The 27,748-nt window shown below is 39.1% G+C and overlaps 1 protein-coding gene across 3 annotated transcripts in view; it reads right to left on the reverse strand.

Annotated features, from left to right (window-relative positions):
- The window catches only part of LOC150078508 (rho GTPase-activating protein 39-like), a 789,750-nt gene that overhangs the window by 460,600 nt on the left and 301,402 nt on the right, over positions 1-27,748 (reverse strand). For all 3 annotated transcript variants that reach the window (XM_090385235.1, XM_090385234.1, XM_090385233.1), the window contains exon 5: positions 1,869-1,958. In XM_090385235.1, the coding sequence (XP_090241361.1) occupies positions 1,869-1,958 (90 nt within the window). The remainder of the gene's footprint in view (positions 1-1,868; positions 1,959-27,748) is intronic.

The raw sequence follows: 27,748 nt of genomic DNA on the forward strand, positions 1-27,748 counted from the left end.
GTACCCTTCCTTTCTTGGATGTACTGGTCTCTAGGGTAGGCCCTAGGCTAAAAACTTCTGTGTTTAAAAAACCTATGTGCAGAGGCCAGTACACCCATTATAGTTCAGCACAAGCTGGGCAGCATAAGAATAGTGTAGTGAAAGCTCTACTAGATAGAGCAGGGTCACACTGCACCACCTCTGAGGACAAAGAATGTGAAATTAGACGGGTCACAGCAGACCTTAGAAAATGCGGATACCCCCAGAGGATCATAGACGGATTTAGTAGAGGAATAGAGTCTAACCGTCAGGAACCGTTTGTTCCTGTCGCTACCGCATACATTCCTTACTATCCGGGCGTTACTGAGCATCTCGCTAGAATTTTGCAGGGCTATAAAACACGCTGTGTGCAGCTTCCCGGGCGGAGGTTGCACACAGTGTTGTCTCAGGTAAAAGACCCAATAGCAAAGGACCTGAGTAGTGGAGTAGTATACAGGATAAAATGCCCGGATTGTGGGGAGTGTTATGTGGGCGAGACAAAACGACGGCTCAAGGATCGTCTGGGGGAGCATGCAAATGCTATAAAAACCGCTGATTACAATAAGTCTGCTGTGGCCGAACATTTTTGGGAGAAGCAGCATCAAATTTCCCCAGAGGATGCGGTTATCGTGGATCGAGCGCATGGGTTCTGGAACCGTAAATGGCTCGAGAGCCTACGAATCTGTTCATCCGACCACAATATTATGAATAGGGACAGAGGTATGCATATGCATCCTCTGTTTGAAACTATTATCCTAAGTACGGATGAACGGTTTTGCTTAACACGTTCCCGAGCTATTTCCGCTTCCAGTTCAGACCATGCGCCGACTGCACCACGTGTATAGGTACCGTGAGCCTGTTATATACATGGACGTGCTGCAGGAAGTTTTGTTACTGCTGAGGAAGGGAGTGCAAGCTTCCGAAAGCTCCAGAGATTTTTATCGTTTTTATCGCTTTTAATCCGGTTTATTTTAGTGTATTTTATCTCAAGGATTTTATCATAGTTTTAATGTTTTTACATGTATATTTAATATAATAGCAGTTTTTGTAAATATTTATTTTATTTTAATATGTAAATAAATATTTTAGTTACAGTAAATACTTATTCTTATGGTTGGTGTGAGCTGATTTAATACTAAAATATAAAATACCTCCCAAGGTTTTTGCAGTACTTTGATCCAAGCCCGAGGCGGGAATCGAACCCGCGACCTTTGGGTTGCCGGGCAGGTACTTTACCCACTCGGCTAGCCTGGTCGGCTGCACTGCTGCTCCTGCCTACCTGGCTACAGAGGCACTTCAACTGGATGCACTTCCTTAAATTTTATATGATTCTTAAATATGAGCATAAACCCCCTCCTCCCTCCCAGTTGTCTGTCTTTTCTATACACATTGTACTACACATATATTCTGCTTTCCTTAAGTCTGGGTGACAACTATGTCTCCAATATTTCCACAATGTCTGCATTTAATGACTTGACCTTAAATTTATCAATCTTGACTTCAAATTCATCAAATTTATTTACTATACTGATACCATTAGTGTAAACACACTAATGGTATCTGTACTAGTGTACACACAAGTATACATGCACCTGTTTTCACTGTCTGTAACCCTATAAAATTCCATGCTCATAGTTGTTCCAAAAAAAAAAAAAAAGGCTTCGACTATTGTTCACCAGCAGAAAATAATTTCATCAATCAATTGGGTTATGTTCTCAGTACAAAACTCAACTATATTGTCCAGTGACTAAAGAAGCCAAAACTATTACATTCAGTATATCACAATCTCAAAAATACCAAAAATTTCACCCCTCTTATTTATACATTTATAAAGGTTTCAGAGTCCTTACCTTATGATACTCCACTTGCAAAGACATTGGACTAGTCTGAGTTGAGGTACTGACTGTGCGTGACCTCTCCCTAGCAGAAGGTTTCTGAACCTGTAAACATTCATTTTGTTATTTATAATCATTTAATAAACAGAAAATATCTAAAAAAATAATAAAAATAAAAATTATTAAAAAAAAAGTTCATCAACTGCAGTACTTCTTTTGGTCTGAAACTAAGACATTTTGTGCATTTAAAAAGGTAGATATAGATCATAAAAAAAATAACAGAATAGCTATTTAGCCTAGCAGTTCAAAATAATGGAAACAGAGAACTACCCTGTAATTTGTTTTTTGGGAGACTGCTCATAGAAAAATAATGGTCTTAATTCTCAAAATAAGGTAATTTTTATGCTTTTGCAAGATGTCTTAGTGTTGCTATTATGCACAGAAATTCTGTTGCCATTTATAGGAGGTATGATAAAAAAGTAAGGTTTCCAGGCCAAATACCAAAGAATCACTCCCCATGGGAGAAGTTCAGGGTATATTTGTCAGATGGCATGCTTAACTTCTGACTTTTGAAAAGTTGGAGATGGTTTGTTATTGTTTGTTATTTGGTTTTTAGGAGCTAATCTAAGGCCATATTGCTCCGGGAATATGCGGTGGTCATTCCCTGACCTTTCCGCATCCTCCGTATTTGGTGGTGACGGGCTCGAACCCCGGTCTAATCAAGAAGCGTGTGCTACGCACTGCTGCTCCTTCCCACCTGGCTACGGAGGTTGCCAGGTGGTTCAATTTGGTTCAGAAAACTTGTTTTCCAAGTAGCATTACTGAATGAAATAGGTTCACCAAATAAGATTATGTTATTTAAGTTAAATGTTTTTCCAAAAGATGCTCTTGAAGCAGTTAAAATGGAGCCCCATCAAGCTCTCAGCTGCCCAACTTAACAACAGAGATCACTCTTGTGCACCAGGCAAGACAGTGTCAATCTTCAAGGCAGAATGCACTGGTCCCACAGCAACTGGTTATTGTTGGTGACTCTATTGTCAGGGAAATAGGAAATATATTGTGCAAAAAAAGATAGGTGGAATAGGACCATAGTATATCTGCCAGAAGCAAAAGTCAATGACATTGCTCTACAATGTTAGATATCATCTTTTAAGGGCACAAAGGGTGATATTGTTGTACCATTGACACTATTTAGCATTAACAGAAGCATAAATTGTAATATATTGTAAATTTAAATTTTGTAATTTTTCTTAAGTTCTAATTTTGCCTAAATAATTTGTTACAAAATCCACTTTCAGTAAGTCCAATACAAGTCTAAGAACTTCATGACACATATGGAAATGCCTGCAGGCCATTTCTGGTTTGTATCATGAGTTCGTCACTTCTATAGCCTGTGGCATTTATTCAAGGTCAGTCTAGTAGACAAACCAAGCTCAACTGATGATTCTTTTCTTTGTATCTGATATAAGGTGTGTACCAATCTCAAATTAAAGTGGTGCATTACTAGAATTTGAGTCACTTAAGAAATGGGTGCTTGCCCTAGCAACAAATGTAACTGGGAGCTTGTCCGGGACTCAAGTATCTCATCTTTTTTTATTTATTATTATTATTTTTTTATCATTGTTTTATTCGTTTTTTTTTTTTTTTTTTTTTTGACTGGTGCAGCATAAGCCATAGGCTTTCTTGCACCATGCGGCCATTACTAATACTAATACTAATATGATGCAAGAAAGCAAGTTTATAAGCATTGGCTGCCAAAAAAAAAAAAAAGGAAAAAAAAAATACTTACCATTTCACCCATCCATTCATTCTAAAAGCTTGCCCAGTTCTTCTTTGAATTTATTTAAGCTATCAACTTCCACAAATGACAGATGGAAGTTTGTTCCAGCAATCAACTACCCACTGGCTAAAGGCAAATTTCCGCACATCTATTCTACAACTGTCTTTCCTTAATTTGAGTTTATGCCTCCTCAGCAGGACTGTGCCAGGCTATATAGCTGACCTGGTGCAAACTTCTTATTGCCACCCATACACCCCACGGTCATTTTTCTTATATAAATTTTTTTCTGGGAATTTAAAAAATATATATTTCCAAAATAATATATAATTTCATTTTTAAACACAAAACATACTGTATTATAATACATGAAGAAAATATGTTAAAATTAAAATAAAATAACAAAAATAAATTAATTTGCTTTGCCTGCAGACAATAAAAGTTTCAGAGAAAAATTTGAAACTTTGTGTTTTTTAATATTGCTCACTGTGGAGTACTACTAGAAAAAAAATTATAAAGTTCCTGTATAATTACAAAAAAAATCAATTGTCTCAAAAGATATTTTTGTCACATAATTCACTACTAAATTCAAAGTATGTGCAGCACATGGTACGAAAAAGGCTCAGGGGTCTATATCTAAATTTTTTTCCTGAAGACAGTTATGTTTTCCTCTCATATTGGCCCCATTGTTGTGGCCTTGCCCACACATATTTTGAATATTAATATTATATTTTTCCAAAAATTCTAAAATGAATGTAGTTAGCCCACTACCAATCGTATTTTCAATTTCACAGAAATGTTCTCTAATTTAATTTTTTGTGTTTCATCATTAAAAATTACAAATCTTAAAATAACTGCCAATTGTTCCTGATGACTGGCATTAGGGGTACAATCTAAAATCAAAGAATAATATTTAGCTTCCTGCAACTTATCTAAAATTTTTGTCCTTATTTCTTACTATATCTAAAATATCATTTTGAATGTTGTCTCCTAAATAATGTGGTATGTGAAGTTCATCAATGTGAATATGTTGGATGTTGAATATGTTCCACCATTTACAAGTGGAACAGAAACAGTACTATTTAAAAATAATTTACAATTATAACAAAAGACAGCATTTTGCAAAATCGAATGCAGAAACCAATTCACCATTTTGTAATTTTTTAGTGTAATTTTTAATAGAAAAGTCTCTTCTATTATCTTTATCTTTTGGAAAACCAAAATTTTTTAATTGTTCTGTTTTGTTTTCAACTAACATCATTCTTATTATATTATTTAAAATTTGTGGCTATTTACCAGGATCACTAAGTGAAATTAGTTGATCTTTTATACCACTATTCTGACCTTCACTTTCCTCTTCATCCGAATTTGCTTCATTTGCATCTAGTGTTTCTTGCTGAATTGGAATATCAACATCTTGGACAGGTTGAACATTCATGTGTTTCAGTTTCTTCATCAATAGTAGTAATGCTAGAGGAAGTCGATGGACTTGGCTGTGGTTCGATATCTAGAAACCTGGTAATCGAACTTGTTGCTTGTTTTATTTGGTCGCTTTTCATCTTTCTTCTGTTTCTGTATTCATAACCAGAGAGTCGTTTCCTTCCTCAGACATCTGAGAAATATTTAAAACAAAAGCTTTAAATTTAAAATTCATTATTTGTTAATATAAAATATGACAAAATGCATTCTTCGATACGTTGAACTTTTAGTCTCCTTACTCTTTGCCATCTCTTTTAGTGTTTACAGAACATTGGTCTTTACCACCTCTTAGTCTCTGTTGCCCTGGTGCGGTACACCACCTGCACCAATGGGTTGGCACGGCTCTGCTCCTCAAGTTCATAATCTGAGCAAGAAGAAGAATCCCATCAGCACTGAGCCTGCTGAAACCATTGAAGGCCTTATACACCTCAACCAGATCACTCGCAGGTGCTTAGTCTCCAGATGCAATTTGACAACTTAAGTCTTTCATGGTAAGAGCATCCCTTTGTTCCCCTCACCATTCTTGTTGCTCTTCTCTATACTTGTTCAAGCAATTCTACATCCTTCCTCAGATGAGGCCTTGAGACCTGTACACAGTACACATGGAGTAGCTTGACCATTGCCTTATACAAGGGGATAATCACCTCCTTATCCCTGCTAGCAAAATCTCTGTATATTATTGACAAGACCCCATGACCTGATCTGGCAGCCTGTCTGCACTGCTCAGAAAACTTCATATCTAACTGCACAATTATCCCAGGGCTCTTTCATTCTCCACTACCCTGAGTGTAACACAACACAGTTGGTACATTTCTCTTTGATTACTACAACCCATACGCAGTACTTTACATTTGTCAATGTTAAACTTAAGTTGCCACTTCTCAGCCCATCTGCCCAACTTTTCTAGTTGGGCAGATGGGCTGAGAAGATCCTGTTGCAGTAGCACACTGTCATTACTGTCATTAACAACCCTACCAACCTTTGTATCATCTGCAAACTTCAACATTAAGCTTGATATATCTTCATCAACATCATCGATAAATATACAAAACAAGAATGGGCCCAATACCAAACCTGGGTTCGGTACTAATAACATTAGTAATAACCACTAATAACATCAGTCCATGAAGAACAGTGTCCACTGATTACCACTCTCTGTCTTCTCCCACTCAACTATTTTTTTATCCATTGTAGCAACTTACCTTTAATGGCATACTTCTCCAATCTGTATAGTAGTCTTTCATGTGCAGCAGTATCAAAAGCTTTCCTGAAATCCAAGTATATAATATCAAAATTATATTTTACATCCAGTTCCTTTGTGACCACATCATAGTTGGTTGGTAGATATGTTCTTTAATGGCACAAGGGCTATTAAGGCCATATTGTGCCTCATTCTGTTCAGTAGTGTGTAGTTGAAAGTCAAAATCTGTTAAATAATCATGTCTGCTTCAAGAATGCACAGAACTTGACTAGATTTGTTTTGTCTCTAATCAGAAGAGATAATAACGGATCTTGCAGATGAAAAAGCAATGTGAAAATTTTGTTTTTAATGTTAATATAATGGTTACACTCTATTAATATATGCTTCACTTTAAGAACAGACTGACAATATCTACAGAGGCAGATCTTCCCCCATGAGCAGATAAATGTTGATTAGATGTGTGTGACCAATATGCAGCCTATCCAGGACAGGACCACCTGCTCTTGCCTATTTCATCTCACCCGTTTAAATTGCAGCAGCTTATTTCCACCCTGAGCCAGCCAGATTTGCAACCATTGTTCTTCATGCACATTTTTTATAACTGATTTGTAGTCTGTATGCGGCACTTGGTAGTTAGGAGAGCATGTTGTGGTTGGATTTTGAGCGGTTTGATCTGAAAATATTAATTTCCTTTGATGGTTGGATACCATAACCTGGTATCCAACAGAAAGAGACTGATTGGTTAGCAGCATATAACGCAATTATCTGTGATCTGATTTGCTTTGAAATAGGGTGGATTTGCTTGGATGAATTTTTTATCGCTATTATTGCACACAAAGAGTCAGGATAGATCACTGTTTGCTTACAGGGCAGATGACTCACGTGATCTAGAGCTATCTTAATCACAAACAGTATAGACACTGCATTCCTTGGAAGAGATACAGAACCAGAAAAGATAGTAGAAACTGCCTCTTCACCTACTGTTGTATCTGTAATAGTCATATAGTAATAGAGGCATGTGATGCAAGAAAGCAAAAGTATGAGCTTATGTAGCATCAGCCAAAAAAAAAAAAATAATAATAATAAATAAAATAAAAAAAATTCACACAACCATTCCCTCTAAAAGTTTGTCCAGTTCCTCCTTGAATTTACTTAAGCTTCCACAACAGATGGAATTTTGTTGCAGCAATTAACTACCTGCTGGCTAAAGGCAAATTTTCAAACATCTATTCTACAACTGTCTTTCCTCAATTTGAATTTATGCACCTTAGGTTCATATTCTGAGCAAGTGGAAGAATCCCATCAGAATTCAGCATGCTCAACCCATTCAAGGCCTTATACACCTCAATCAGATCACCTCGCAGGTGCCTAGTCTCAGACACTAATGTGCAGAACTTAATCCTCTCTTGATAAGAGGATCCGTTCATTCCCCCTCACCAGTCTTGTTGCCCTTCTCTATACACACTCAAGCAAATCTACATCCTTCCTAAAATGAAGCCTCCAGACCTGTACTCAAGGCATGGCCTGACCATTGTTTTATACAAAGGGATAATCACCTCCTTTTCCCTGCTGACAAACTTCCTGTATACCCCATGACTTGGGGGTTTTGTCAATGATATACAGGAATTTTGCAGCCTGTCTGCATTGCTCAGAAAACTTTGTATCTGACTGCACAATTACTCCCAGGTCTTTTTTATTTTCTACAACCCTAAGTAGTACAACACAGTTGGTACGCTCCTCTGGGGGTTACTTCTACCCAGTGTTTTTTTGGGTCAGTACACAACGGTACGGCGTACTGGCACCTTTATTAACAGTGACGTGTGACATTTGGATGTAGTGTGCTTCGAAATTTGTAATATTCCGTAAATTTTTTTCACATGTTTACCTACTATTCAAATAAGTTTAAAATTATTTATCTAAATTTGCATTTTCACTGCCTATTGTTAAGATATTTTCTATATACCAGTAAAACTGTATAACCACTTTTATAATTCTAAATTACTCAGTTGAACCTATATAATTATTTTGACTTTCCCTTGGAAGTTAGTTTTAAAATAGTTTCCATTGAGCGAAGAAAATTTTCATATAGTGAACGGATAGGAGAGAATTACATAACTCGGTAAGGCCTGTTCGCATTTCTGGCCTTCAGGCAATTTAGGCAATTAGTGCTGCTGTGCGAATTAAGAGAGCTAAAGGGATTACCATTCTACAACTTAGTGGTACCTGGTAAAACCTATCCGACCACCTGTCCCACATAGGGAGAAGTCGCGCTGGTCAAGAGTGTGCAGATCAAGCTGTATTCCCAATGGGCTCTGGTCCACCTTCTACTGCAGTCGTGTCCATACTTTTCCCATACAGGGGCAATATTCAAAAAAAATTCAAAGTTAGATTTCTTTAGTGTGTTACATTTTCCATATCTTGTTGCATGTAAAAGTCAAATTGAAAATATTCAAAAATTTTATTAAGTATAATACATAATTACATTTACTGAACAAAACATTTAATAAAATATTTTTTTACTAATTAACAAAATTTAAAATGCTGTTTTAGTTCACTTTTTGGGTGGGCCGTAGGTTGGACCCGCTGTGAATCAACTGTAAACGTCCCGTTCAAGAATTAGGAGGGAGTGATTTTCTTTTACCCTGACAAATAATCATCTGTTGTTTCGCAGAAGTGTGTTATCCACATTTTTCCTGAATATCATAGTACCCGAATATATCCGAATGACACTGACATTTTGGACAGTTTCTAAAAAAAAAAAAAAATATAAAATTTAAGAAATAGTGACAATACAGATGATGAGAGAAGAAAAACGAGGACAATTAAGGTATTAAACCTTCTAAACACGAAATGTTGGCATTTGGTGAGAATGAAGTTAGAAAATTGTCACTCAGGTTAAATGAAAGAGATACAATTTGTGGATTTCGGGAATACCTAATTGAAAAGATGGTTTCAGAAGCATTGAAGCATTTGATGAACGCTCTGAGTATGATACCAATTTCATCGAGTCAATGTGAATGAGGATTTTCACAAATGAATCTGATTGCCAGCCCAACCAGAGCTTCATTGATGACAAAAACAGTTTCTTCACTATTGTTTCTTAAAACTGTAGGCCCACTGCTGACCCGGTTCGATCCAGCAAAATGTCGATTCTTAGATGCTTCGGAAACATCATTCAGCAACCGACACACAAAGAGGAAGAAAAGAAGTCGGCATAGGGTGTCGGATGAAAACTTAATAAAAATTTGGAATATTCTACAAAAACTTTATTATGGAATTATTTTTACTTGTTATTTATTTTTAGGGTCCGTAGTCTAACGAAGGACCCTTATAATGTCACTCGGTTGTCTGTTTGTCCATCCGTCTGTCACAGTATTTATCTCCGGAACCACTCAACCTACTGACTTGAAATTTTGCACGGGTTTGTACATCATGTGGGCCAACATAAAGCCTTGATGATCATTGTTGACAAAAATTTGTCTGAGAAATGAGGGGTAAAATGTGGGGTGGACATAAAATGTCAACAACCTATAGTTTATTATGCACTGTTGAAAAGAGCTCAACAAGTAGGTTTAAAATAGATTATCAAGGGAAAACTATTACGATTGAAATCTATGATTTACTTTTTGTGTTAAAATTAAAAAAGCAATTTTTTATTGCATTTCAATTCTTTGTACTAAGTAACTCTCCTTTTGGTGACAAAAATGTTGCTAAATAGTTAGTTAATAATTCTATAAAGGTCATTTATAAATTTTGCGACGAGAAATATTTTTTAACAATTTTTAAAGCTAGAGTTCTCCTGGCAAAGAGGTACTCAGAGAGCCAGTGTTGAGGCGGCAGTGGTGGGAAGGCATCTGCGCAGAATCTCGCATGGCCCTCACCTGCCAGTTGCTTCTCCCCCAAGACTTTAATCGCTTATCCAGGAAGAAGTCGGAGTCGATTCTCCCACCCTTGTCATTCACAACAACTGGAAAGACTCAAATAGACAACGTTTTCGTTAGTTACTCAGTTTTAGGCCAAGCCAGGGTACTAGAAACTTTTTTCAGTTACCATAAAGCTTTCTATTTGAGATACTACACTAATGACCATTCGTGACTAGGGATCCTTCATCCTGAATGCCCGGCACTCAGTAGTTGACCGATTTATTTACTTATTTTACTTTTTTTTTAATATATAAAGGTAAGGTGCGGCCATTATCAACCCACTGCAGGATGGAAGCCTCCTCAACAATTCATGTTGAGGGAAATGGACCATAATCTGCCACGCTGGTCCAGTGCGGGTTGGCAGAGCGACCGTATTCAGCAGTCAGGGGTTGGAACCCTGGTCTACTCAAAGAGCGTGTGCTACTGCACTCCCGCTCCTGACTGCTCGGCTACAGAGGCCGTAGCCGTTTTTTAATACACTTGAATAATAAATTTATGCTTAATAAATTGTGTTAATCTTCTAAATTTGTTGTTCTTATTCCAAAAACATTACTACTAAAGTAACAATATCAGGAAAAAAAATTTTAGAGTACTTTTCATATCCTTTTAATTTTCAATTTTTCCTGATAGCTAAGAATGAGTACTGGCACCTATTTTTTTACAAAAAAGCACTGCTTCTCCCCATATGCAGTACTTTGCATTTATCAATGTTAAACTTCAGTTGCCACTCCTCAGTCTATCTGCCCAAATTTTCTAGTTCCTGTTGCAGTAGTGTACTGTCTTTGCTGTCATTAACAACCCTGCCAACCTTTGTATCATCTGCAAACTTGGCATTAAGTCTGATATACCTTCATCTATATCATTGATAAATACACAAAACAACAATAGGCCCAGCAAGGAACTGAACCCTGGGGACTCCACTAACATTAGTCCACGAAGAGCAGCACCCACTGATTACCACCCTCTGTCTTATCCCACTCAACCACCCTTTTATCCATTGTAGCAACTTATTCTTAATACCATTCTGCTCCAATTTGTACAGAAGTCTTCCATGTGCAAAAGTGTCAAAAGCTTTCCTGAAATCCAAGTATATGATATCAAAATTATTTTTTGCATCCAGTTCCTTTGTAACCACATCATAATATCCAATCAAATTTGTCAGACAAGATTTTCCCTTAACAAACCCATGCCGTGTCTGAATTATTGCTGCAGTCTTGTCTAGATAATCTTGCAATGTACCTTTAACCAGTGACTCCATTATTTTCCCCCGAACAGAAGTTAAACTATATGGTCTGTAATTACTCGTGTCACTCTTCGATCCCCCCCCCCCTTTGTGAAATGGGGATACATTTGCACATCTCCAGTCTGTGGGGACTTCCACTGAGTCCAAGGATGCTCTCATAACCATGGCTAAGGGTTTGCTTAGTTCCTTTGCCGCCTCCTTTAATATAATTGGATAGATCCCATCCACCCCAGGTGCTTTCTTATGTTTAAGTTCAAAAATTTCTGCTCCACTTTGCTCTCAGTTATTACAAAATCATTTAGTACCCTGTTACAATTTGATAAACATCTGGCATTTTCCTTCTTTGATAACTCCTCATGTGGGAATGTAGATGCAAAATACCCATTGAGTTTGTTTGCTATCTGAGCAGGATCATCAACAGTCGAACCATCGATATCAAGTGGACCAATATGATTCATCCCTTCCTTTTAGAGTTTATATAGTTTTTCTTAGCACTCTGTTTTTGTGAGTGCTAAGAAAAACAGCAATCCGTGCTGTTTTTCTTAGCACTCTTTGCCAAAGATTTCTCATAATCTGCCTTCACTTGCCTGATCTCCTTTGTGACTTAATTATAGTCTAGCTTATATCTGCCATAGGCTTCTGTGTCGCCTGATAATTTATATGCATCCCTTGCACTTTTCTTCTCGACGAGTCTCATTAGTTTATTTGTCAACCATTTAGGCCTAAAACTTGAAGAAAAATATTTCTTAATAGGTATGAAAAGTCTAGTAGCTTCCATGACTAATTCCTTGAAAGCTTCCCCTTAGAATTTGCTGTTGGTAACATCATCAGTTGGTTCCAGTGTACAGAATTTAAAAACTGTCTGAGACTGCTGTAGTCACCTTTATGAAGCAAAAACCCTTTCCTTTACCCCTGATGGTAATTATATCTTTAAGTAAATTCCACATTAGTACACTTACCACCTTGTGGTTCCTTTATCTGCTAATTCTTAATACACAAATGATCACTGCTGATAACCAAACGGAGAGTATTACCCTCTCTAGTTGCCTCTCAAACATGCTGCTGCAGAAAACAATCATCCAATAAATGCACAAAAGTCTTGCTAGTGTGCAAGTGACCAACCCACAAGTTCCAGTCAATAGCTGTGAAATTAAAATCCCCCATTATAAGACATTCTGATTTACCAGCCCACTCTATTTCTCTGTACAATTGCTCGTTGAACTCATTCGAGTCATTAGGCCTATAACCCATATAGTTTTTGAGCCATCGGTATATGCAGGGTGTCTCATGGCAAAACTTCAGGAATTCATTCCATCAGGAATGAATTTACTGTCATATGTAGACAATAAAAATATTTTATATAAACATAGTTCCAGAAATGCTTGGTTCCCGAGTTATTAACCGGAATGTCTTATCTCCTGCAGGTAATTTCCTTCAGCACAAGGTGCTGACAGAATCTGGTGGTTTTCCATTCCGACCATGTACTCAACTCAGAAGCAAGCGGATATGCATTTTATGAACAGTTTGGTGGAGGACGGAAATGCTCTGGAGGCTCGTCGTTTGTACCATGAAAGGTTGCCAGAACGAAGATGTCCAGACAGGAAACCTTTGAAGGTATCCCTCACTGCCTTTGTGAACATGGGACCTTTACACCTCGTGCTGCTGACAGAGGATGACCAAGATCTACGACTCCTGAAGTAGAGGAGGAAATTTTGGATATTGTGCATGCCACTCCTGAAATCAAACACGCAGAATAGCAATGCAACTGGCTGTTCAATGTTCAGCTATTTGGAGAGTGTTGCAAGAATACCAACTGTATCCTTATCATCTGCAATGGGTACAGGTCTTGTCACCAGCAGATTATTCTGCGTGAGAGGTTCTGCCAGTGGTTCTTGCAGCAGTGTGGTACAACTCCTCACTTTCCTGCCTTAATGATATTCACAGATGAAGCACAGTTCACACAAGATGGAATCCAAAACTTTTACAATCAGCATGTATGGGCTGAGGAAAACCCACATGCAATTCTTCCATTACATCATCAACAGCGGTTCAGCCTCAACATCTGGGCAGGTGTTTTTGGTGATAAGTTATTTGGGCCCCATGTACTTCCATACAAACTCACAGCGCAGGCGTACAGAAACTTTCTGGAAAACAGCATGCCTGATTTCTTAGATGACGCACCACTGATCATTCATCAACAAGCACACGATGGCTCTCCCGCACATTTCAGCCATCTAGCTCGCAATTACTGGAATCAAAGGTTTCCTGGTCGGTAGATAAGAGGTGGACCAACTGCCTGGCCTCCATACTCACTGATTTAAACCCACTAGATTTCTTCTTGTGGAGCCATTTAAAGTCATTGGTGTATTCGACTCCGGTAGCTGATGTGGAAACTCTCCGCAATCGAATTGTGGCAGGTTATGAGACAATACAAAACAAGCCAGGAATTTGGCATCGTCTTTGCGAGTCCATGAGACGTCAATGTGAGGCCTGTATTCAGGCAGAAGGTGGGCATTTTGAACAATTACTATAAAGTGATGTGAACAGTAAAGTATCATAGACAGACCTTCAAAACTCGGAAACCAAGCATTTCCGGAACTATGTTGATATAAAATATTTTTATTGTCTACATATGAGGAACTCATTCCTGAAGTTATGCCATGTATTTTTAAGACACCCTGTATATATGAAAACACAGAATTTTTAGCTATATGTGCAGCATGGAGTTTCCTGATGGTGAGATCTTCAGCCTGTTTTTCCCCTTTTTTGTTGGAAAGAACAATCACAGACCAGTGTACAACTAGACCATAGCGGATTATCAGTGAGGATGAGCCCACCAGAGGAAGAGAGGGGCAGTGGGAAGAGAGACAAAAGCTGTCACCTCACCAGGGGAAAAGGATCACTTAAGAGAGCACGATGCAGAGAGCCACATTGGTAGCAGGGCTACATATTGTATTGGTCTGTGTAAGGTCCTTTTAAGAGGTATTCATTTCCGATGAGTGGTCACACCTGGGACAGAGGTCCTGTCCAGGAATAGAAGATGTCAAGTCCAAGTTTACTAATGTTTGGCAAGATGTTCTTACAGTCTTCGTTAAGAGTACATCAGTTCCAGTGGGAAGCCAAGGTCTTCTGTGTGGTTATAGTTGCACTTGTTGTGACAGTCTTGCATCCCATTTTAGGTGTAGTTTGACGGCTGCAGAAGGGTCAAGCGTCTAGTTAAGAGGTTTCAGACAGCTTTGTTAGTGGTTTGATCTTCCAGGATGTAGTGCTCTCTGTCTTTTGAAATAAACTGTATCTGGGTGATAAGTAGGCCTCGGAGGTCCTTACAGAGCTGGCAATCATGCATGAGGTGTTCCCATGTCTCCAAGGAACCGCACACACATAGTGGGTTGTTTGAGATTCCAAGTAGTGTTAGCTTACTTCAAATGGCACCGTGTCATGTGAGGAGGTTTGGTTTGGTTTTTTTTTTTAGGAGCATTAGCAACTAAGGCCATATTGCTCCGGGATATGCGGTGGTCATTCCCTGACCTTTCCGCATCCTCCATATTTGGTGGTGACGGGCTCGAACCCCGGTCTAATCAAGAAGCGTGTGCTACGCAGTGCTGCTCCTTCCCACCTGGCTATGGAGGCGCCTCATGTGAGGAGGTAAGTAGTATAGAGGCCTGGGGAGAACCAGGGTAGAGACTATGGATATACTGCTTGTTGTTGTTGTTATTATTTGGTTTTTAGGAGCACTAGCAACTAAGGCCATATTGCTCCGGGGATATGCGGTGGTCATTCCCTGACCTTTCCGCATCCTCCATATTTGGTGGATGCGGAAAGGTCTAATCAAGAAGCGTGTGCTACGCACTGTTGCTCCTGGCCACGTGGCTACGGAGGCGCCCCATATACTGCTTGAATGTCTGGGATGAACCTGCGGGTTATTACCTTTTGCTGACTCTGTCCAGTGTTGTTGCCAGATACTTGTAGTTTTTTTTTCTTTCCAGCAGGGCAATTATTTAAAGGGACCATGGTGTAGCTGATGAAAGTGGGTCTGTTCCTGTGGCTGAGTTGGTACAGCATGCCAGAGCACCACCTCAAAGTCAATGGGCAAAGCCCCTGCGATCACTTGCAAAGCATGTGTAGAGACTGTATTACATGCTTGCATCATGGTTAAGAGGACCAGCCTTTGTATGATGTGAAGCGTTCTGCAGTGCATGACTGTCTGTTAATGCCTTGTGAAACCATACTCCCGAGGCATGCGTTATTGCCAGGATGAAGACTGCATTGTAGAAGAGTGACAAGGTATGCCTCTTCAGCCCCCAGTCCTGGCAAGTCACTCTTACCACCATCTCTGTATATCTCTCGATCTTTTTGTGGATATGCTCCAGGTGAGGTAGAAAAGCCAGGTTTCTGTCAAGGATGACACCAAGGTACTTTAGCTCTGTAGCTAATTTGATGGTTCTGCCATTTATTTTGATTTGTGCAGGTCTCCTGGGCATGCGGTATCCTTTTAGAATGGATTAGGTCTTGGTTGAGGAGATATTTAGGCAATGCTTTTCCACCCAGCTCTGGAGGATTGTCAAGGCTCCATTCATAGATACCTCCATCTGGGCCTTAGTGTCTGTTGCCAAAATCAGTGAAAGGTTGTTTGCATAGGCCTGCACCTGGACAATCCCCCCCCCTGAGGTCCATGCAGAGAAATTCATCCAACACATAGTTAAACAGAAGCAGACCAAGCACAGAGCCCTGCAGACAGCCCCTGTAGATTTGTCTTTGCACCCTGCAATAGAGGGCTTGGACCATAATTTTCCTGTCACCGAGGTAGCTCCTAAGGTATTTATAGAGGTTCTCTGGAAGTTTGGTCATCTCGGCCGGGGAAGGATGCTCGGCCACCATAGGGTGTCGAATGCTCCCACAAAATCAGCTGAGACAACAAGGAGGTACTTCCGGTTGCAGTTTTAAGTGGCAGGGACAATGCTCTCCAACACATCAATGTTGGACCTTTTGGCTTTGAATCCAAATTGATTCTGGGCAGGTAGCTGTGCTGAGATGTAGTAGACTTCAATCCTCTGTGAAAGAAGCTGCTCAAAGACTTTACTAAACACTGAAATAAGTGCTACGTGACATAAGAATCAGGATGGTGTGGCAGCTTGGACAGATTCTTCAAGGTTAATTTGATGCTGGTGGTTTTTCAGTCAGTGACAAAACGGCCATATTGGAGGCAGTGGTTGTATAGGTCGAGGAGCAGATTTGGAGCAAAATCAGCAACTTTCTTATCTATTTCCAATTCAATCATATCCATATCCATTCTAGGTGATTTTTCATGTTTCTTAATTTGTTTAATGCAATTGAGAAATCAAGCGGAGTAAAAGGTTCTTGTGTGAGGGTGGATTGGTAGGTATCATTCTCATGGCAGAGTTGTTGCTCAGGAGTGTTCTAGCCATCTAGAGTTTCGAAGGTGGTGTTCAGGAAGTTATTGATCGAGTCTTGCCAGTTTTTAGTCATATTCCCCTGAGGAGTCCTAGTGGAGGGTTTCACCTCCCCTCTTGGTAGTTTGTTTGTAGTTCTATATATGATGTAGTGATTCTATATATGATGCCCCAGGGGTCAGAATTGGCAACTGTGGAGACCAGATGTTCCCAGGACAGCTTTTTCAGCTGCTTGACCATTGCAGTAAAGGTATTCCTGATTTCTTGGTATTGTTGCTTCAGGGTTTCCTCCTCCAGAGGGAACCAGGACTGCCTGACTCTCTGGAAAGCTCACCTTTTCTGGTTAACTTGTCTTTTGAGGGCATCAAGCTCCGTGGACAACCAAGGGACCTTGTTGCAGATTCTTCCTTTTGATGGCCTGATTAGCAGTGTTGGCAACCACCTTTGTGACCTCAAGTTGGTATCCTGATTCTGATAGTTTTCAGTCAGTCAGGAATTCTGTGAATTGGTGACAATGGCCTCCCTGAACACATCCCAGTTCACTTTGTCGACTGAATATCTTTGTAGCTTCTGGTTAGTGCTTGGTGTACTGATCTCTGCATGGTAAAGGTGATGGCAAGATGATCAGCAGACATGATCCAGCCATCTTGGACAGTCCAGTCTATTATACAGTGGGAGAGGGATCTGGTTGACAGGGTGATGTCCAGGGTAGCCTCCCAAAGAGTGGTGGTAAATGTTTGTAGGTTGTTTGGGCAGTTTAGGATGACAATGCCACTATTTGCTAGAAATTCTTCCATTTGCTGTCTGTTTCTTGATCCCCTGCGTTCCAGGGTCGCACTGTGCCGGGGGCGGATGGCAGTTCACATCAGCACCGATTAGGATCCTGGCAGCTGGCTGTTATTTTGGATTTTTTTTTTTTTTTTTTTTTTTTTAGGAGCATTAACAACTAATGCCATATTGCTCCGGGATATGTGGTGGTCATTCCTTGACCTTTCTGCATCCTCCGTATTTGGTGGTGACGGGCTCAAACCTCGGTCTAATCAAGAAGCATGTGCTCTCCCACCGCTGCTCCTTCCCTCCTGGCTACGGAAGCACCCTGGCAGATGGCAATTCCGTTAGAACATGATTGAGGTATTGAGTCGCTGACAGAATATCCTCACCTGGTCGCCAGTAAAGGGAGATAATGTAAAATTCTCCAAGGGAGGATATGATATGCACGCAAGAGGCTCAAGCAGAGAATAGATGAGAGATCTTGGTCACAGTTAAGTTCACGTTTCGAACGACGATGGCCATCGAGGGCATTTCACCCTCCACATGGACAATCTTATATGTCATGGGATACCCTCGTACTTCATTGTCATATACATAGGGTTCCTGTATGAGTACAATGTCATAATTTTCTTTGTCTACTTTTTTCTGTATCTGGCCTGTAACCACTTGCACATTGATTTGTAGGAATTGGCCCATTACATATTGATTTGTAGGAATTTAATGCACTTGGTATTAAATTGTTCAGGCAAGGTCCCCATATTCAATTCTTTGTTGGTGGGCACTCTTAGCTTTTAGATATACAAGACATTTGTTATCATGGATCGAGTGGGAATGAGGAAGTTTCTGGCCTTTACAGTTGGCTCATATGGGTTCTTTCTCTTTGTTAGGGCAGGTGTCAAAGCCATGCCCCTTCTCTGCACAGTGGCCACAAGTCAGTTTGGACACACGTGTGAGTTGGTGTCTGAAGCAGCAGCACCTAAAGCATTTGGGGACTGCTATATGTTCTCTGTAGCAGTGGGATACCCGATTTATGAATATCCTTGTTTGCCTTGTAAGTGCTTGCCATGCCTTCGGTGCAAGTTCCACAACCCAATTTATAAAAAATAAAATAAATTTTCTGTTTACACTCTGGGATGACCAAACGGTCAGAGGAGTTTACAAGATACACAGAATACAAGAAACAGCACCGTATTCAGCAGTCACGGTCTTGAACTCCGGTCACTCAAAGCACGTTATGGAGTTTCCATTTCTACTCTTCGTTTGGTATTTTGGCATGATGATGTTTGTCGGGTCCATATCAGGAAGGTCTTGTTGGACATTACATCTGCAAGGTGATCTGATTGAGGTGTATAAGGTGTTGAATGGTTTGAGCAAGCTCAGTGCTGATGGGATTCTTCCTCTTGCTCAGATTATGCACTTGAGGGGGCATAAACTCAAATTGAGGAAAGACAGTTGTAGAATAGATATACAGAAATTTTCCTTTAGCCAGCAGGTGGTTGATTAATGGAACAAACTTCCATTTTATTGTGGAAGTCTATAGATTAAATAAATTCAAGGAAGAACTGGACAAGCTATTGGAGCAAATGGATGGGTGAAATGGGAAGTTTTTTTTTTTTTGTTGATGCTGTGGATGCTTGCTTGTTGTTGAAGCTTGCTTTCTTGCATCACATGCCTCTGCTAATTTCTCTTGAAACAGAAATTAAGCTCATGGGTGTGTAATTACTCATGTTACTTTTTGATCCCCCCCTTTGTGAATTAGGGATATATTTGCATATCTCCAGTCCACAGGGACTCCCCTGAAATCCAAACATGTTCTTATAATTATGGCTAAGGGTTTTTACATCCTTCGCTTCCTCCCTTAATACAATTGGAAAGAGAAAGTTCATGTAACTTTTGTAATGGTGATACAGCAAAGATAGCAGTCATTCAAGAAGTGGTAAGAAAATAATATGAAACATTTGTTCCCGTTATGTAGTTTCTCTTATTCTTCTACAAATATTGGAATACAACTAGAATGTATTGAGCATTGTAGCTCTGTCTTTTACTAATCATGTTACCATTATGTACATATTTCCAATTTGGAAATAAACATAATAATACCAATGTAGGTCTTGAGTGCTTTATTATCTTCAAACAACACAGTTTAGTTAAACATCATGCCACTCAAGGAATACCTCAGATATAGAGATAACTGGATAGAGCTGAACCACTATGGGTGACTTTTTCATGTTCAGCCTTAACAATTTCTCTTCCAAGATCCTTTCAGTTATCACAAAATCATTTTGCTCCCTATTAGAGTTTGATAAACTTCTGGCATCCTCATCCTTAAAGAATTCCTCATGTGTGAGTGTAGATGCAAAATACCAATTCCGTTTGTCAGCAACCTGAGCATCAACAGTTAAACATCAACATCAAGTGGATCAATAGAATTCAGACACCTTCCTTTTTTTATTGTTAAAATAAAAAAGGGAACCTGTGATGGGTTTTTTTTTTTTTTTTATATATATATATTTTTTCCAGAGACTTCTCATAATCTGCCTTAGCTTGCCCAACCTGCTTTGAGACTTGACTAGTTTATATTTACCATGGGCTTCTGTATCACCTGATAGTTTATATACATCTTATGCATTTTTATTCTCTGCCACAGGTCTCATTAGTTCATCTAATATTCATTTAGGTCTAAGCCATTAACAGTATTTCCAGTTGGCATGAAAATGGTTGACTTCACAGAATGCTTCCCATTTAGAATTTGCTGTTATAACTCATAAGTTGGTCTCACTGCATTGAATTTAAAAATGTCTGAGACCACTACAGTCACTCTTATGAAAGCAAAAGCTCTTCCCTTTCCTCCTCTCAGTAGTTAAATCTTTATGTAAATTCCACATCAATACACTGTGATTACTGCCACCCAGTGGTCTTTTACCTGCAAATTCTTAATGCATGAAGAATTGCAGTTGATAATCAGATCAAGGGTATTGCTTCCTCTTGTTGGGCTTTAACATGCTGCTGTTGTAGAAAATAGTCATCCAATAAATCAGCAAAAGTCTTGCTAGAGTGTGAGTGACTGTCCACAAGTTTCAGTCAATATCTAGAAAATTAAAATTACCCATTATAAGGCATTCGGCTCACCACATTTTGTCGTATACTTGTTTGTTACACTCATCAGTCAGTAGGCCTAAACACACTCCTAATCTCATTTTCATTTTCCTAGTGCTTACATCACACATTACAATGCCACCCAATGTCAACTGGATGCACTTTCTTAGATTTAATATGCTTCTTAACTAAGAGCATAACCCCCTCCTTCCTTCCCTGTCTTCCATACACATTCCACTCCCCATGTTCAAACTCTGCATTCCTTACATCTGAGTAACAAGTCTCTGATATCCCTTCATCTGCATTTAATGACTTTATCAATACTTCAATTTCATAAAATTTATTTACTATGCTTCTAGCATTACCATACATGCAGGTACACATATATACAGCAGGTACACATACATACCCACAGCAGGGCTGGAAGTCTCAGACATTTTTTTTTCCAGGCTGCTGCATGTTCTGATAGAAGCAGTGCAAGAATCACTTTCACCTTTGCTTGTGGCTCTATTAATCTGTGTACCCACACCCAAACAATCAGTTTTCCGACCCACCTAACACTGTCTCGACAGTTTCAACAAATATTCTTGTACTCCTATCTTAATGTATCCCATCCCTGTATATCTCTTTCCTCTGCTGCAAAAGCCTGTGGTTTTTGTGGCAGAGCAATTTTATGCTATCTGACAATCAAAATCACACTACCTTTAATGGAGATGAAATGGCATCCAGAACAGTGCTCTTGAAAATCTCATGGATCTCTACAGGAATAGTCCTGTTTCTTGAACCTCTTTGTTGTAATTTCAATTTATGTTTGGACTGATGTGATTTATTAGTTTCTGATGATAGGAAAACATCCTTCAAAAAGTAGCACATTCCTTTCACTCATCCTACCCTTCCCTTTTAGGCATTAATATTATTCTTTCTGGGGTTTGAATCTTCCCATTGGTTTTTTAAAACTCCCTTGTTATTCCTTTTTAAGTTATAATTATTAGCCATATGGTACTAGGAAGCCTGAGGCTTATGCTGTACCAGACAAAAGAGAGAGAGAGAGAGAAGTAAAAGGAAATCATCAAGAAAGAGAAGAATGATGATATCCAGCTCAGGACCCTGGGTGAGCCATGCCCATACTCACCAGATGAGCCTCTGGGATATTAATCCTTTCTTTCTTTTCCTTGTCTTCCTTTTTTCTACATTGCCGACCCCACATCTTAATTTTTTTTTGAAATGTTCAAAAAAATTAAGGTGGTGGAGGATGAAATTAAAAAATTAAAATTCTTTGTTGCTTTGTCTTCAAAATGAGTTCCTGTTTACACTCTGCTTTGTTAGATTCTATACATCCCTGGATAAACTTTTCGCATAAACCTTCAATCTGTCTGCAGAGTATGGACATCCATATAATTAATAAGCATTTTTGATTCTTTCTACATTTTCCCTTTTTGCTACATAGTTTTTTTATTATCTCTGATCTCAGGACATTCTTTTCATGACATATTCTATCATGACATATTAAGATCCCCCCCCCCATAGCCTTTGATTCCTTCCTGGCAGCTTTTTCTTAATCTGTCTTCATCCATATTTTTCTGTTTCATAGTAGGAAATTTCAATCTTAGGGGGTTCACAAGTTGTAATTTCCCTGTCTGTTTGTCCTCTCAATCATCCTACACCCCACTTTTTTTCTTTTTTTATCTTCCTCTCACGATGGTTAAATTTTTGTTTTATATCATCATTGTGCATTTACTCATTACTTATTCATGCTTTCTTTTTGCATTTCTCCATTTGTCTATATGTTCATTCTGCTTATAAAACAAACTTTTCTATCTCTTTCCAAACTTACTCCTTACTCCTTTCCCTCTTTCTTTCTAGTTTCAAATTGTTGGGAGCCACCCTCTATGTTTGTTATTTTGTTTGTTTATTTTGTTAGGTTCTTCAGTTCTTTGTGACTTTTCTACCAAGTCACTTTATTCAAATCCTATCCCAGCAGCCATCCCTTGTAATCTATGGGTCTTTCAGCAGTCGCAGTCCCAATTGCATCATTTTCAGCTAACATCTTTAATAATTAGTTTAATTAGGTTATTTTAATTTTTACTAATCTAATTTGTTATACCTAAGTATTCTGTCTGTGAACCCCCCCTCCTGTGTTAAATTTGTCTATTACCTACTTCCTTTGTAGTAGAAGATAGGGGGATTTTTTGTATTTGTTATTGGTATTTTTGGTGCAAGGGCTACTCAGGCCATATTGCACCTATCAGTGATGTGGAAGATACTCATGATTACTGTTTTGTGAACAGTCAGAAACAATCATATAAGTTTATCCATTTGAGAAATGAGAAAAATTCTGTGGGGTTGGCATCGTTACCTATGATATGACAGAGCTTCAAAGATTCTTTAAGTTTAGGAAGAAAACTAAATGAGAGTTGCCAGGCATGTGAGTACAAGGTGCATTCAACAAGAATGTGCTTCATTGTGAGTTGAGAATTGCACTGTGGAGGATTACTGCCTGTGAGGAGAAATAGGTGAGTAATGTGACTGTGACCAATTCTTGCTCTGGCTACGATTAATTCTTCCTTTCTGGTTTCCTGGAAGCTAGAGACCCATAGCTGTGGATCTGGTTTTATTTAAAAGAGCTTATTATCTGTTTTAATTTGCCATATAAGTGTCCATTGTTCCTTAGATATTCTTTGTATATTAGATTTGTAGTCAACGTATGGAACGAGAGAACATGATGAATCTGAATTAGATGGATGTTTGGCAGCATAATCTGCACTTTCATTTCCAGATATCCCAGTTGGCCTGGGATCCTGCAAAAGATGACTACTAGCTGGCATTCCTGAGTATGTATCAACATACATCTTATAGTTTTTATTAAAGGATTCTTTGGTGAGGAGGTGTTTTGTAAGGCTATAAGTGCACTCTGCGAGTCCACATATATTATACTCTTTTTGATGGACAGATGGAGAATATTTTCTAGGGCAAGCTTGATGGCGAATAACTCTGCTGTATAACTGCTACATTTGGTGGGAAGTGATAGAGAGATGGTGTTAAAATGGTACGCTGCTGCTGCACCTACTCCACTATCAGACTTGGAACCATCTGTATATATTTTTGTAAAATGAGGATAATTCTCTGTGTGAGCAGTATGGAGTTGTTGTATATTGATATTTGCAAGGGAAGGTTTTCCCCAGTTTAGAAGTAATGTCGCAGGATGGTTTAATAAAGGACCATGGGGGAACTGAACATTGATATTTATTACTTAAAGTGGTCCCAGCCAACCAATGGCAACCCTGCTGTCAGTTACACATAATTTAGCAGTACTCTTATATACTCCCTCTCCTGTTTGTCCAAGTACAGGGAAGGAAAAAACCTTCCATGACCAAAAAAAGATTGATATGAACAAACTGAAAAATAATCAAATTACATAAAAAATAAATATACATATAATTAAATTTCAGACAAAGTCCAAACTTCATTGAAAGATCTGCATCTGTTCACAGTCTGCTAGAAAGCCAGCAGCGCTAGGAGCTGCCGAGAAGAGAAATACCAGCACCAGGAGCTACCGAGAGCAGAAATTCCAGCACAAGGAGCTGCAGTTGCAATGGATATAGCAGACTCAAGCCTCCACGATTTCACAGCATTTTAGGTAATTGAGCACAAGGAGCTGGAGTTGCAGTGGATATAGCAGACTCAAGCCTCCACGATTTCACAGAACTCTAGGTAATTCAGCATACACCATACCGCATTACAAATCCAAGGCTTCCAGATGCAGAAGAGTCTTCCACCTAAGAAATATTGCAGTTGCAAAGGCTTGGAAAGCCAAGAAGTTCTCCTGTTTATCAACTAGAATTGTCTCGCAGCCTTCTGCCATAAAATTTAGATTACTAACCCGAGATACCAATTCAATTCGTAGATTGCTGTACTCCTCACAGTTGTACATAATATGTTCCCATGATTCTCTTTTGCCACAATGGCAACTAGATCTTTCATTAATTCCTAAATCATGCAACTTTGCATTAATTGAACCATGACCAGTTAATAAGAACATAGCTTGTAAGTTTGGGGCAAACCATTTGAATTTTATCGAGGCTGCATTTCTTAAATCTGGGAATAATTTTTGTGTAATCTGCCCTTTATCACAAACACGCCAACGCTCTTGCCAGACTTTTACCAAAGCATCCCAGATTCTTGTCCTATCCTTCCTGGGATCTACCAAAATGTCCACCTGTATATTCAGAAAAGAACAGGGAATGCCATGGTGGATGAAGTAAGCCAATGCACAATACAATAAATGCAGATCAATAGGCAATTTTCCAGTCACAATCTGCAAAGCTGGGGTCGACACAGTTCTGCATGCCATGCACATCCTAAGGAGCATTACTCTTTGAATGGAACTGAGCTTTCTAGTAAATACTTTTCCACTTACACGTTCAAATCAAATTGGGGCACCATACATTACCATGGGGATAAATACACATTCGTATAGCAAGTTCAGTGCCTTACTTTTTATTCCCCAGCCAACTCTAGTGATTCGAGTAATCATCCCAATAAATTTCCTCACTTTTCCTGATAGATAAGTAACATGTGAGTTGAAAGTCAAAGATCCGTCAAACATAATGCCTAGATATTTTAATTGCCTTGCCGATTTTAGGCTCAATACATTCATTCTCACAACCAGGGGTCTTCTACTCAAAAATTGATCCTTGAAGACCATTGTCCTTGTTTTGGTTCCTGATACAGTCAGTTTATGTAATCTACACCACTTATTAAGTTCAAACAAAACCTGCTGTGACCTGGTTTCTAGTTGCATCCATGTATTTCCTTTAATAAGCAACACAAGATCATCGGCATATGCCACCATCTCTGTATGCTCCAAGTCCCAACAGCAACCAGTCCTCCAAATTTAGGTTCCACATAGATAAGTAACATGTGAGTTGAAAGTCAACCTCTTGTACAATAGAATCAACCGACGACTTAACAGTCACTGTATAGTGCATGAAGTAGTCCTTTACCACCCAAAAGATCTTAGTTGAACAGCCTGCAAGTCTCAACATCATAAGAATGCTGCTCCACTAAATGGAGTCAAAAGTTCCCTCAAAGTCAATAAAGATTCCAAGGACATACTTACTGTTCAAGCCTAATATATAGTTTCGCAATGTCCAAAGCGCATCTTCTGTTCCACAACCTGGAGTAAAACCATATTGTCTGCCAGACCAGCCTAAGTTTTTTTCAGTATAGTCAGTAATCCATCTCGCCAGCATCCTTTCAAACACCTTTCCTAATCCAGGGAGGAGGGCAATAGGTCGATAAGATTGTGGATCATTCTTTGGCCTAGATGGCCCCTTCAGTATCAGCTTTAATAGGGCATCCTTCCATGGTGATGGAAAGGCCCCATCACACAGGCAGCTATTAAAAACTTCAAGAAGGATCCCTGGTATCAGTCGATGAGCCCATTTAATGACCTCTCCTTCAATGAGGTCCATCCCTGGGCATTTATTGTTCTTTATGCGTTGTACTGCATCACAGAGTTCAATCAGGCTAAAGGGATCCTCGTCATGTACTCCAGAGTAAGCATGATTAAGCCTTTTCATCAATATCTGTTCCTCATCGTCTTGCTCAGAAATAGTATCTCCAATCAGATGATCCAAAATCGCAGACATACTTTTTCTCCAACTCGTACTTTCCTGTCAACAGTCTAATAGAGTATGCTGTATCTCCATTATATATTTTAGTCTTGCCAGTACATAGCTTATATACAATTTCCCATGGGTTCTCATTGCCCACTGTTATAACCAATGTTCCCCAGGCAGTTAATTTTGATTTAGATATCATACGCACGTATGCATTCCTATCCTCTGGTACTCTACTTTAAGTACATTAACTTCCTCCTCCCCATTGTTACGCCTACTTCTTTGGTACCTTTTCTGCGCTTTATGAACCTGCTTCCGAAGTTGGCTTAACTTACCAGACCACCATTTAACTGGAATCCTATTACAGTTCTTTTGCTTCATAGATGTGTTGGAAGCCTCAAAGAGAGAGCGCTGAAGTAACTCCACTGCATTCTCTCCAGATGGAGAGAATGCAGTGGACTGACTGAATGTCCAAATACCCAGATTCCCAAGTCAGACATGAATATATTCATCAAACTTATTCCACTTTGCATTTTCGATAGCAAATCGTCGTACCTGTTCCTGAGACGGAGCTAGGTTTTTTAAGTCCCTGACAGAAAATACAATGGCCCAATGATCAGAGCAGACCCAGTCTACTCTTAATCGCCAATCGTCCACGATACCAGCTGCCCTTACGTTACAGATTGTCAAGTCAATATTTGATTCTCCATTAACAGTGAAGAAAGTACTATCTGAAATTGGTAGATTTTGTATAAACAATCCACAACAAGCCAAGAATTCATCTAGTTGATGACCACGATGCTGATCTTGCATTAGAATCCATTGCAAATATTACTGAATTTTGTATGATGTGGAAAAAACGATTTTGAACCAGTTCCATGTACCTGATGTAGAAATTAATGTCTGTTGAGTGATGACAATACATATAGATAGAACGATGCAAGATTTGACTCTACCCCTATGCACACCATCTGTGAAGAGCACAATGAATTTATAACAGTAATAACTATGTCCTTATTAAACACTACAATTGCAGCTCTTAAGTCTGGTTCATCTGCACAGAGTACACGTGCTGAAAGTGGATATCATGTAGACCGACCTTTCACTAAGTATGGTTCCTGTATGCAGGCTATATCAATATTCTCTCTGCTGCACACTAGTCTAACTTCATCAGCCACCGATCTTGATCTCTGAGCATTAATCTATAGTATACGTAGGTTTTCATTCGGTTTTGCATTGTAATGATTAAGAATTAAGTGATTATCAATATCTGCCATTAACATTATCAAATTGCTGGGCTCTTTCTTTGACCACCTTAAGTGCATTCAAGTATTCTGGACACTGTTTACTCCTTACAGAATGATTTTTTTTAG

This window comes from Mastigoproctus giganteus, chromosome 11 (genome assembly GCF_048544385.1).
Source record: "Mastigoproctus giganteus isolate SK-2022 chromosome 11, ASM4854438v1, whole genome shotgun sequence".
NCBI lineage: Eukaryota > Metazoa > Arthropoda > Arachnida > Uropygi > Thelyphonidae > Mastigoproctus > Mastigoproctus giganteus.